Below are 13787 nucleotides of genomic sequence, written 5' to 3'. Positions count from 1 at the left end.
CCAGTGCCCTTGGGAGGACGGGGTGGTCAGTATGATGGAAGTGCGGGGGTGGATCCAGGAGCTGTGGAGCCACTCGGGAGTATAGCTATTGAGCCTGGGGCAGCGCTCAACCCTTTGGGAGCTAAACCGGAGCCAGAGGAAGGGGAGAATGAGTGTCGCCCGCTAAAGAAAGTCAAGTCTGAAAAGGTAAGAGGTGGCCAGATCTGGCTGCCCACTGCCAGTCAGAACTGCCCTGGACTAACCACCTAATGTTATGTGCACTCTGTGGGAGGCTCATTAGTTTGTGGGTAATGACCAATTACAAGGTCAGAGCAGCTGGTAATGATAATGTGGTTTTGTTCCAAATTAGGGGATTCCCTGCAGATTCATTAACAGCAGGCCTGGACATTTTGGAGAAGAATATCTGTTGTTGGGGGCAGCTGCTTGGTAGAATGAATTTTCTATAAGCCAAGAACCTCCCACCTTGTCCTTGTCCCACCTGAGTCACTTGTTACTAGAGATTGGCATCAGTCTTTATGTGGTTTCCAGCTTGACATTTCATCCTTAGAATGATTGATAAACTTAACAAGTTGATAAGCTTAACAGGCTTTCAGTTGAATGCTGTTTTTAATGGGATAAATGGTGATGCTGGGTCTCTGGAAGAGACAAGGGTTAAATAATTTTCATTGCATGTCATCTACCAAGTGTTCTATTGGTGACTGCCAGAGAGCAAAAGGACCCATTTGGGGCAAGTAAACAGTGGAGCAGGAGGTCCTGAAGTGCTTAATCAGCTCTTATGAATTAGTGTTGTGGCCATGAAATTTTGGCCTTGAAAGAGTGTCTTTGGCCACTAACGTATAGTTCTTGGCCAGGTATCTACATCAACTATTGGTCAAAGTCTCCTGGTGGTTTAATAGCTGCCAAACAGTGTAATGATACCTTGCCTTCTGCTTGACTTGGAAGGACAGGTGTCTACAGCCCCAGCAGGGGCTCTCCTCCTTTGGGGAAATCATCTTAGTTCATGTCTCAGTAAGTGGAACTTGCAGGTCTAGAGCAGAGTGGCTGTGCGTCCAGGGTCAGCTCAGGCTGCTTAAACTTGTGCAGCTTACAGTTTCCTACACAGTGGCTGGCCTGGTAATGAGCTCTTCATTGGCTCTTGATTTTCTGCTCTCTGCTCACCCTGTGCTTTCAGCTGATCCCAGCAGATGCAATATAAATTGATTTCTCTGTAATTGTATCAGCTGCAACAGGGAATACCTATTTCCATATGTAAGTGTTAATAAATAGAGGCTGGATGTGTATGTTTGGGTGGTAGTGTCCTCTCAGTGCTGGCTTGTGTTTTCTTTGCTGTAGGTATTTTGGTCCTTGCCTCTGGCACATCTATAAGTCTTAGCAACATCTGGGCTTTCCTGGTAACAGTGCTGTCAATTTTTTTTCCACTAATAACCCAATGGTCTATTCCCTTTTACCAGTGGCAGCTGCCAGAGAGACTGCCTGTTTAGGTGACAGATGCTACAGGCCACCTCAGCAGAGTCAAGTCCCAGCAGGTTACTGGTGTGGTGCATCCTGTGCTGGCTGTGATTTACCATTTTCTTTGGGGTGCAGATGGGTAATAAATGTTTTAAAGAGGCCTAGGAGTACCAGGAGTTCTTGCTTCTGTTCCAGGCCCTTTAGACTGTTCCCTACATCTGGCATTAGTAAGCTTTTGCCACATATCTATTCATGTTCATAATCTTTGTTCTTCCTGTGCTGCAAAGTGGCCACTTCTGAAGGTAACCTTCATTTTCCTTTCTGTTTAGAACTCTTGACTCATGTTGCAATCTTCTAAGCCCAGTAGTGGTCTGTGGGTGAAAGGATTAATGATGCTTAGCTTCATGTTGGGTTTAAGTCTAAATGTCCTTAAGAGTCTCCAACAGAGAAGCAAATGGAACCCTTTTTCTCTTACAGGTTCAGGGACTAGGTAGGTGGCTGCCCTTCAGATTATAATTGGGCTGAAAGATACAGTATGTTCAGAGAGGAATATATTTTGGTCAAGGGAAGTTTGCTTCTTAATAAGGTAGCTGTGTTATACACTTTGTCTCCCAAAAAGACTGAGAATGGGGCAGTGGAATGAGAGAGGAAAAGGAGAGAGACTGTGCTTCTGTTTTTGGAGGAAAGATGAAAGTGCTGAGAAGTACTTTTAAAAGAGGAGATTTGCTGCACACTTTGCTGTTACTCTAGGCAAGAACCTGCTTTCTCAATTCTTTTCCTTGTTCCCTCAACCCTTCTGGACTGTCTGGTTCTGGGGGGTGCCATTCTAAAGCATTTGGCTGTCGGAATAGATAATTATGTAAATAAATGTTTGGAAGTTGCTAGGAGATGAAAACACTGTGCAGAGAGACAGCATTTCTGGAATGGGAGGAGGGGAAGATGCAAAAGGGAACACAGGTTAGGAATCTTGGAGTAGAGTAGCATTTGAGAAACAAGGACCCCAGGGTTTGGGGCACAAGGGGTTTTTGAGTCAGTGTTTGATGATTGATAATTTACCTTAAAAGCTAAGTCTTTGAAAACTTATTTAAGATTTTTCTCTCTGAGCTATGGGCTTAAGCTATGGCTTAACTGGTTTGGAATGCTCTGTCCATGTGGGGACAACCAACAGAACCAAAACAGCAAAACAGATGTTTTGATACAATCTAGGAATTACATATGCTGAGCTGGGAACTGTCATGAAGAGGGGAAACTCATAAAATTTGGAAAGGTTCTTAGCTGGAGTCTCCTTAACCCATACCCACTCCTCTACTGCTGCTGCTAAGTCACTTCAGTCGTGTCGGACTCTAGCCCCTTGGAAACAGGAGAGAAGAGAATGGAGTTTGTGGTATAGGACAGAATTGTTACATGTCTACTGCTAGCTAATGAGGGGGATTTGAATATTCAAATTCTCTACTTCAGGATGTTCTTTCTTATCAGGGTATAGGTGTCTCAGTCTACGGCTGAGCAAATTCCTATCAGCAAAGGAAGTGGATTTCCCTTCATGGGATCTCACTGCTGCTCCCCACACTTCGCTCTGGCAAGGCTCACTGTGCTGTTTCCCAGAGTTCTAGGAGAGACCAGAGATGGCTCTTAGCAACTACTGCTGCCCTAAATTGTCATGGAACACTCCTGCCTCATACTTCCTGCCAGCTGAAGAGATGGGGGAAGGGAATGTTGAGGCATAAACAAGACAGAGCCTTCCGGCTCCTGTCTGCTCCCTTGCCTCTGATTTGATTGATAGGTTGTCAGGTTAGGGATGGAGGGGGAGGTCCTACGAGGGAGGGTGCCGAGGGAGGGTGCCGGTCTGAATGTCCCCAGCTTAGTGCTCGAGCTGCTGCTCTGACAGGCAAGAAAAAGAATTTCCATAGCACCAAAGGCAGTGATCTGTCTGGACTTTGAGGTAGGGCTTAAGCCAGGAATTTAAGGTGACCCCACCCTCGCCCGCAAATCATGTAAAGTTCTAGTGGCTAAAGGATCTAGAAATTTGCAACCGGAAGCTCTCCTTGTCTCTTTAGCTGCTGTTTTTGATCTTGGAAGGTAGAAACACTCTGCAGTGTGCTTTCCCCATATTTGTGTCTCAGCTTCTGCTGCTCTCAGAATGCTGCATACACATACTTACAACTTCCCTCGCTAGTTAGGATACAGAGAAAGCTCAAGTGTGCTCTTTGCTCTTTCACCTTCCGATCGTGCTTGCTGTCATATCCTGTGTTCTAAGAGCATCTTCCTTTGCCCTTGATTTTGTTTTCTTGCCCTAGTTTATGCCTTCCAGCTCATTTCTCTCGTGTTGCAATCCCTCATTGCTCAACCAAGGTCAGGTCTCTTTTATTCTTTCTGATCCAAGGCTTTCTCTTTTAACGCCTTCCTCCTTTGCTAGCTGTTCTTTCTCAGTTATCGATGACATAGCAGTGAGCCTTGCTTCCTGAAGCCAAATGTCGTCAAGCATTTTCCTTCATGGAAAAAATTAAAAAGAAGTTGAGTTGATATTTATGGGGGACAGAGATGTATTCTCAAACTACAACGAAGCCTGAGCTTACATTTAGTTTTTCTTCAGCAGCTGTGTTTTCCACCTGGGTGTTGTAATTCAAGGAGAGCCCTGAGAAAGATTATCTAGTCCAGTCTTCTCACTTTATAGAAGAGGGGACTGAGACCAGGGAGGTCATGCGACTTACCTAGACTCTCAGAGGGAGTCAGTGGCAAAGCCGGGGTTTTGTTTACCAAGTTCTTGTGGCATATCGTTACTCTGGGATTTTTAACAAATCCTTCATTGTTATGAAGGATTCTATTTTTCCACTCTAAAGACTACCTCAACAACATTGGGTATATTAATAAATGCCCAGATGCTCTTAAGACTGCTTTCATTGGTTTTCTGTATTGATTTTAATATTGTAGACACTCAGTAAACAACAGATCTTTAAGTTTCGCTTTCTTTGGTAAGGTGATGATGTTTACAAAGAACAACCATTCGTAGCTGATGCTGAACCTCCTTTATTGTATATACAGAGGGAAGAATGTTACTTTTAACTCTGTACTTTGAGCTTGACTTACTGAGAGTGTGTGTGTGTGTGTATTCTGTAGTATTATTGTTCAGTCAAATTTTCATTGTTATCACTGTGGCATTGCCAGCTCCCTCTTTATTTGGCAATTGCAGGTATGAAAAAACAAAACCCTGCCTTCGTGCTTCTTGAATATATCACTAATAGGCAGAGCTTTAAATGTGTTAATATTGTGGATATGAACCATTTTGTAAAGACATGATACACTGTTAGATACCATTATCATCTTTCATTCATTCTGTGTATTAATGGAGTGCGTTTTAGATTCCAGGTATTATGCTTAGGACTGGATATATACTGATGAACAGAACAGAAATGGTTGCTGCTCTTTGAGGAGCTTACAGTTTACCGGCTAGGGCAGAGTTCTTGAAATTGTGGCCCATAAAACCATATGCATGATATCATTCGAGTGTCAGAAATGCATATCCTTGGACTCTACCCTAAATCTGCTAAATAAGTGTTAGGGGTAGGGACCCAGAAAACTCTCCAGATAATTGCTATATACTTTAATGTTTGTGAATTTTCTTTAACCATTGTTAAAGATGGGCACTTCGTAAGGTGGGCATTGAGAGCCATTTCTAACCTAAAACACCAGTCTTGTAAACTTAAATTGCATATTAGCTCTTACTTATAACTTAATGGTTAAGAGTATAAACTCTGGAGCCAAACTACCAGGGTTTGTATCCCAGCTTTGCCACTTATTAACTGAGTGATATTGAACAAATTACTTAACTGAGCTGCCTCAGTTTTCTCGTCTACACAATGAGGAAAACAGTAATTCTTTACTAGAATTTTTATGAAAGTAAATTAGTTAATCCATATAAAACACTTAGAAAAGTGCTTGGCACATAGGGAACATTCGATAAATATTGGAAAAGGAGAAAAACATGATTTGAGTTGAAATATGTCTCAGTTGACTCTAGGCAATAATAAGCTGAACTATCACAACATTCCACCTATACAGGAAGCCCAGTATAAATAGATAAGCACGTTGGCTAGACTTTCAGCACTGTTCTCAGAAGACATTCCAAACCTGGATTGGGACCTGTATATGCTTGTGATGTGTTCTAAAGGCCTTGGTATTTATAGTGGGGTTTGGTGAGGTAGAAGACCAGAAATTGCTTTCCAAAGATATTGCAGCGGCCTGTTGAAATTCAGATTTCATATAAATTGAGTTTCCTTTTTGGCCAGAGCCCTGGTGTGGGGTTGAGTATGTTGGATAGATATTGCTGTGGGTTTGCCAGCATGTGCAATCTCATGTATGCTGGAAGAGCACTGAATGTTTTTGTTTCTGCACAAGAGTGCATGGAAAATCTAAGTCCTAGTCCTTAATCTTCCTCCCCCAGTGTGAACTTGTATTTTTGCCATTTGGGTATAAGAGCTGTTACCAACAGAGCTCATCCAGGGAGGCAGCAGGGCTTGGGCTTTCAGGCTGGAGGTGGCAGTAACATGCACAGCTGAGATCCTGCCACTGCTGGCTGTCTGAGCCCTCTTCTCTGTGGTTTTCACTCTTCAAGCCATGCTTGAGTAACCCGCCTCCAGAGCTGCTGACAGGGCTGTGTTCAGAGGCCTTGGAAATTACACTGTTCATTTCCTTATCATCCCCTGACCTGCAGTGCAGAGCCTTCTGGTGCAGGAACAAGGCAGAAAGAAATCCAGACGGCTCCCAGCCAGCATGTGTCAGGGACTACAAAGAAGGAAATTGGACTTGCTCACTTAAAAACCATGGGGTTAGGCTTTGATTTTTGGTTCCTGCCGAGAGTTATTTGTGTGTGTGCGCATGTTCTATCTCAGTGTGCATGTATAGAATGAGTCTGTACATGGCAGAGCTGTAGAGGAGGAGCATCTGAAAGTAGAAAGCAGAAAGGAGATTGCTTTTCTCATCAGTTAATTTCCCAGTCTCTCTAGGTACAGTTTAGTCATGGTTGAGAGCACCCACCCAAGTAAGAAGCTTCCCAGGCTAGCTGAGGAGACATTTTTAACAAATCCTATTCTCTGAAGTTGTTCATCCTAGATGACATTGACATAGTCAATATTTAAGCTACCTAAGAAAGAAGAGTTTGGCCAGTATCGGGTAAAAGGGGTAGCTCTTTTGTGAAGGGGGGTAGTATGACAAGGAAAGGTAGGAAGAATTTATAGCATTTTGTGACTTTTTTTTTTAATTTCTGGTGCAAAATTCTATTATGTTTTCAGAGCGTGTCCCTGTGCTTTTGTCTTATGATCTTATGAAACAGTCTACTTCTTTTTTTCTTTTGGCATTTCTCTTACCCTAGGAGACCCAAAGGAAACACTTTTCAGACTGAAAAAGTACTATGTGTATGGTAAGGTTCTTGAGCAGAGTGTACAGTCATTTGAACCTTAATTTTCCTTTTTCTGTATTTCTACTACTTTAATGTCCCTCGTGTCTAAACTGGTAAAGAATCTGCCTGCAATGTGGGAGACCTGGGTTCCATCCCTGGGTTGGGAAGATCCCCTGGAGAAGGGAACAGCTACCCACTTCAGTATTCTGGCCTGGAGAATTCCATGGACTATGTCCATGGGGCCGCAAAGAGTCGGACACAACTGAGTGACTTTCACTTTCACTCTAGTCTATAAAATGCTTGCTTTCTGCAGAGCTATAATATTATGCTGTCTGCTTGCAATGTTGGTTGATATAAGAAATGGCCAATGTCATTTGTGATATTGGAGCCCTTGTGAAGTGGGAAAAAAAAGAAGTCTTTTAAGCTTTCAGTCCTTAGAGATATTTTTAAATCCTAAGTGTCTCTCTTGTTGGAAGTGCTCTGTAGAGAAGTGTTTTTACATGAGAAACATGACAGCTAAGATGAGAGGGAATTATTTCCTTTTGTTGTTGTTGTTCAGTCGCTAAGTCGTGTTCGACTCTTTGCAACCCCATGAACTGCAGCACGCCAGGCTTCTCTATCTATCACTGCTTCCCTGATGTTCATTGAGTCAGTGATGCCATCCAGCCATCTCATCCTCTGTCACCCCCTTCTCCTCTTGCCCTCAGTTTTTTTCTAGCATCAGGATCTTTTCCAGTGAGTCAACTCTTCTCTTCAGGTTGCCAAAGTATTGGAGCTTCAGTTTCAGCATCAGTCCTTTCAATGAATATTCAGGACTGATTTCCTTTAGGATTGACTGGTTTGATCTCCTTGCTGTTCAAGGGACTCTCAAGAGTCTTCTCCAACACCACAGTTGGAAAGAGGCAGTTCTTCAGTGCTCAGCCTTCTTTACCATCCAACTCTCATATCCATACATGACTACTGGAAAAACCATAGCTTTGACTATACGGACCTTTGTTGGCAAAGTGATATTTCTGGTTTTTAATACACTGTCTAGGTTTGTCATAGCTAGTCTTACCTTCTCTAAAGCAGTGAACCCTACATCATCAGCAGTATCAGCATAGCACCTGGAAACTTGTTAGAAATTCAAGTATCAGACCCCTTCCCACGTCCCCAAATCAGAAACTTCAGGCTTAAGGCCCAGCAATTTACGTTTTACCATTTGCTCTCCCTCTGATCATGTTATACTTTAAGGTTTGAGATCCACTGTGGTAGAGCTCGTTTCCTCTTAATAGTTAAGATCAAATTCACCAAAAAGTTTAAAAGGTAAAAAATAACTCTGGACAGTAGGTATGATTTTTTTTTTCCCTCCTGAATGATGTTCAGATATATCTTTTTCTTTATGGACAAACTGACAGGAACCTAAAATTGGAAGGAATACCTAAGGATTTGGGAGTTTGAGAGCAGAAGAGATATTTAAATTATTTATAACTTTTCTAATTCTCCCTTTTCTCATCTATAATGTGGAAGTGAATAACTACTGACTTAATAGGGTTATTATGAGTAGATTAAATAAAGAAGGTTAAACACTCAGCACAGTGTCTAGCATGTACAGTTGAAAGTAAAGTTGTTAGTTGCTCAGTTGTGTCTGACTCTTGGTGACCCATGGACTGTAGTCTGCCTGGCTTCTCTGTACATTGAATTCTCCAGGCAAGAATACTGGAGTGGACAGTCATTCCCTTCTCCAGGATATCTTCCCAACTCAAGGATTGAACCTCAGTATCCTGCATTGCAGGCAGATTCTTTACCATCTGAGCCATCAGGAAAGCCCATCTAACATGTAGTAAGTACTCCGTAAATACTAGCTGTTACTAATGGTACACTGTTACTAGCTATGAGGTGCAGGGTAATTGTGAAATTAAGGAGAAAGGATATCCTTTGAAGAGATTAGCCCCTAGAGGTTTTGGAAAGTAATGAGTTTATGATAGCTAATATTTTGAATCCTGGTTTCCAGGAAGGCTTAGGAAGAGACTGATTCAGAGCATTTGGAACCATTAAGGTTTGGGATTTTATCATTTGCTGGTTAGTTTGAAAGGGTTTGTTGGACTCCTTTTGGTTACAGAGCTGATCTCATGTTGAAGAACATGGCTCTTGCTTAGCTATTTCCCATTAATAGCTAAGGTTTGGTATATACTCGAGTCTTCTGAATTATTTTTCTCAGCATTGGAATGGCCCTAAACTGATTATTTTGTGGCAGGAACAGGGACCTCTTCCAGGGCCCAAGAGTGGGCTCTTGTCTGACACTCAGAAATGTCCAAGGAGACACATGTGCTGACAAAGCAAGAGACTTTATTGGGAAAGGGCCAGGTGGAGAGCATCAGGGTAAGGGAACCTAGGAGGACTGTTCTGCCATGTGGCTTGCAGTCTCAGGTTTTATGGTAATGGGGTCAGTTTCCAGGTTGCCAATCACTCTGACTCAGGGTCCTTCCTGGTGGTGTGCGCTGCACTCAGCCAAGAGGTATTCAAGTGAGAAAGAGTCTGGGAGGTTGGCAGGACATATGGACTGGAGTCTTCTCTCTCCTTTTGACTTTTCTCTAATTCTTCCTTTTGGTGGTAGCTTGTTAGTTCTGTATTCCTTACTAGGACCTCCTGTTTAAGATAACTCATTCAAGTGGTTACTGTCAGGCCTAACCAGGGTGGGTGTTTCAGTCAGTGGTTCCCCTAACATTTATAGTTTAGAGAGTTTTTTCTTCTCCTCTGTTAATCCTTGAAGAGTGCAGACTTTAACCTTTTGAAAGGATTAGAACTACAGGTAGTCTAAACAGTCAAGAGAAGAATAAGGATTGAGATACTTCTTTTTGTGAATTTGTCACTAGCTGCAGGAAATAAAAGAACAGTCCTTAGGTTTTTAGGAAGTGGTCCGTTTTCAATCTGAAATATTGTCCACTGAGAGAGTACAATTTGACTGTGCGCTTGAAAAATACACTAATTGAATATTTTTAAATTTGAAACCACTGGGTTCCAGCCTTAGTGGCACTACTAGCTTGGTTTAAATGAACCAGAACCGGGCCATTAAATCCTTTCTTGTCCTTTTTTTTTTTTAATTGAGGTACAATTGACATAACATTATGTAGTTTCAGGTATACAATGTAATGATACCATGTTTTTGTTGCACAATGACCATTTCAGTAAGTTCAGTTACGTCCTCATTGCTACAAAATTTTTTCTGTTTTAAGAATTTTCAGGATTTACTTCCTAGCTACTTTCAGATATGCAATAGAGTATTATTAAGTGTGTGTGTCTGTGTTACTCTCTCAGTCGTGTCTGACTCTTTGCAACCCCATGGACTGAAGCCTGCCAGGCTCCTCTGTCCATGGGATTTCCCAGGCAAGAATATTGGAGAGGGTTGCCATTTCCTTCTTCAGGGGATCTTCCTGAGCCAGGGATATGTGCTCTTAATTTTCCAGAAATCTATGACACCCCAATATAAAATAATAAAGACCTTATTCCTAAACCTGCTTCTGGACACATTCAAAATAAATACAGTCTTTTAAGAAGAGACAGAATCACTTCAGATAGGAATAGTAAAGGTTCACTGTCTGCTTTTTTTTTTTTGTAAACACTATTTCCTTGAAATCAGGAAGAAATTAAATGTTTTTTAATATAAAGTGGTTCCCCTGGTGGGATTCTAAATCTCATACCCAAGAAAGAGTAAGTATAGTTAGAATGCTAATTGTTATCAGAGATGAACATATACTTGAATATGCTACAAACTCATAGTTAAAATAATTATGGAATATCATGTTTGGGGCAAAATCATAATGATATAACCTTAAATTTTCATATAATAGTTTTGTTTTGTTTTTTAATTTGATTGCACTACATGGTATATGGGATCTTAACTCCTCAACCAGGGATTGTACCCAGGCCCCTGCAGTGGAATCATGGAATCTTAACCACTGGACTGGCTAAGGAAGTTCCCATATAATAAAATTTAAAACATAGTTTTTAGTACTGATATAAGTGTTATCTACGCTATCAAAATTTACATTAATCTGTACTTTAGATGGATCTTTTTTGGTTTTGGTGTATGCATATACCACTGCAAAGGAGGAGAAAAAAATGGCAAATGTAGGGAAGAAATCATACAAAGTGACTGCACATTTATATACACCATATTAGTCTAGATCTTAATTCTCTCAGTATGCAGATTTCTAAACATCTGGTAGAGTGTCTGTTTTAGATAAGATATGCCATAAGGCATTTTTCATTTCACTTATACATATGTGCTTAGATTGAGAATGTGATTGCTTATTACAATTTCAGAAAGAGGTTGAGAAATTCTTTAATTTATGTTTGTTCTCTGATATCTCTCCTGTCCATTCCCATCTCTTACACGGATCAGATTCTAAAGTCAGGGTTTGAGCTACTTGGTCAGAAAGTACCCTTGAAGATTACATGGGTGGTACCATGTTAGAGTGCCATACAGACTTCACAAAGTCAACATAAACAATTTTTTCTTTAGCATTGAAACAAACTGTCATTTCTTTGGTTGAAGTCTCATGTAAAAGCTGGCTTTTATTTGAGGACTGAATTGATGAAAAATATGTTTTTGTAAATACTAGAATTAACCGAACCCTTCAAAATACATACACTATGAGGAGACACAAGGAAATGGAAACCAGATAAATGAACAGCCAGTTCAAGTCTCCCATCTCTGGCTCCCTCCAGAGTGTATACTCAATGGATGGAATAACTGCAAGGCCCACACCATTCACATTATTCTTTGTGTTTGTTGTTGTTTTGCCAGTCACATAAAGTTGATTTGTTTATGTTATCTGTTTAGCATACAAAAGTATTTTATGGCCGAAGAAATCTTGGGCTCCGCTTTCTCTCTATAGTGTAAGATTACAGGTCTGTGGATTGAATCCAGCCTAACGATTATTCTTTTGTAGCATTCCTACCAACATAATATTCTTGAGTCTCTTTTTTAGGTCTAGTGCCTTTGGTAGCCTCTTTCAGCTACTCTTCATTTTCTATCCTTTTCTGACTTAGAATCTAAATCATGCTTTTTTAATATCTTGTAGTTGTTTTATAATAATCGTTTTTTGTTATTTATGATACTCAGTTTTACGTTTGTGAATAGGTCCTGCCCTAACCAGATGGGATTATATTTAGTTATGGAGATTTAGAGAGGGAGCTTTTCTCTTCCTGTCCAACTGAAATAATTAACTAGGAAAAAATAGTCATTTTTATATGCTCTACCATGGGTATTCATTACAGTCTGGGCATAGCATTGGTTGTATCAAGAAAACCACTGTACTACTGACTACAAGTTTTTACCCATAGTTTGAAATCACTATTAGCTACTGCTTAGGGATGATACTGTTGTGAATAGAATGCCTTATTTGAAGGCTTGGTACCAGTGCTGTGCTTTTGGCTGTGTACTGGTGGCAGCTCTTGGCCAGCACATTGCAATTGTCCTATAGGACTGGAGAGACAGAAGTTTCCATGTTGAAGAGCTAAGTGCAAGTGTTTCTGGGTGTAGGCCAGTACATCACTGAGGAAGAAGAAAAGTACAGTTTGCCACTCCCTGGGAAGCACTCTGGCCAGGGCAAGCCTTCCAGAACTGAACGTTTATTGATTTAGGAAGGTCTGGGGGTTTGTCCCTCAGCCTTTGTGATATGGAACTTATTTTCAAAGCAAGGGAAGGGATGGGATAGAGCAGACTTAAAAGTAATGTCATTTCTCAACTCTCTAATGCCCCTTTTAGAACTAAGCAGCTGGTGGTGGTGGTTTAGTTGCTAAGTCGTGTACAACTCTTGCGATCCCATGGATTGTAGCCTGCCAGGCTCCTCTGTCCTTGGGATTCTCCAGGCAAGAATACTGGAATGGGTAGCCATTTCCTTCTCCAGAGAATCTTACTGACCCAGGAATCAAACCCAGATCTCTGAGGGCAGAGCTAATATCACACAAAAAGGAGAAGATTTGATTGTTGTTTAGAAACCAAGTAGTTAGGGCTGTCCCTAGCTTCTGCTGGGTTAGTGACCTGAAGTGGCATTTAATGTAGAGAAAAGTCTGGGAAAGTAGTTGGAAAATAATACTCCAGTGACATTTTCATGTTTGACTAAAATTTTTCAGATTTTTCACTTGTTTTTATTTTGTAGTTACATTTCATCTTCTATTTCATATCTAAACAAAAGCAGGAGCAAAGGGCTAGGTAAATCACACTTTAATCCTTCCCATTCCCTTGTCCAAATAAAGCCTGATACTAAGGAAAGCTTATTGAAATGAACTGGGAGCAGCTGGATAGGTAGCTTGGAAGATTGTGAGGAGGTAGTGGAGTTGGGTTTTGAAATGGTGTGTGTGGGGAATAAGTGTGTAAATATAAACTTTGATGGTTTAGTTTTATTTTTAACAAATAACTACTTTCCTTATCACCTGTTTACTTGCCAATGGCAAGAAAAACAGCAAATGGCTAGTTTACCACCCTTTAAGGATTGTTTTAACTAGGAATTCGAGATAGGGTAGTTTAGGAGTTGATAGTAAGAGATGATATCTTTGCTGTAAGTAATACAAAAAACAAACTTTTAAAGGAAACTTAATCTTATTTATTTATTTAATTTATTTATTTATTCTTTTTGGCCAAGCCAAGGGGCTTGCAGGAGTTCCCTGACCAGGGATTGAACCTGGATTATGACAGTGAAAGTCAGATCAGAGATCAGTTGCTCAGTCGTGTTCGACTCTTTGCAACCCCATGAACTGCAGCACGCCAGGCCTCCCTGTCCATCACCATCTCCCGGAGTTCACTCAGACTCACGTCCATCGAGTTGGTGATGCCATCCAGCCATCTCATCCTCTGTCGTCCCCTTCTCCTCTTGCCCCCAATCCTTCCCAGCATCAGAGTCTTTTCCAATGAGTCAGCTCTTCGCATGAGGTGGCCAAAGTACTGGAGTTTCAGCCTGTC

The 13787-nt window shown here is 41.1% G+C and overlaps 1 protein-coding gene across 1 annotated transcript in view; it reads left to right on the top strand.

Annotated features, from left to right (window-relative positions):
- ZNF609 (zinc finger protein 609) overlaps nucleotides 1-13787 on the top strand; it is a 176609-nt gene that overhangs the window by 2161 nt on the left and 160661 nt on the right. Inside the window, exon 2 of the mRNA XM_010840187.1 lies at nucleotides 1-186. Coding sequence (XP_010838489.1) covers nucleotides 1-186 — 186 coding nt within the window. The remainder of the gene's footprint in view (nucleotides 187-13787) is intronic.

The sequence above is a fragment of the Bison bison genome, unplaced genomic scaffold (assembly GCF_000754665.1).
Source record: "Bison bison bison isolate TAMUID 2011002044 unplaced genomic scaffold, Bison_UMD1.0 scf7180017864142, whole genome shotgun sequence".
Classification (NCBI taxonomy): domain Eukaryota; kingdom Metazoa; phylum Chordata; class Mammalia; order Artiodactyla; family Bovidae; genus Bison; species Bison bison.
The sequence above is the reverse complement of the archived record's forward strand: the minus strand, read 5'-3'. Positions and strand labels throughout refer to the sequence as shown.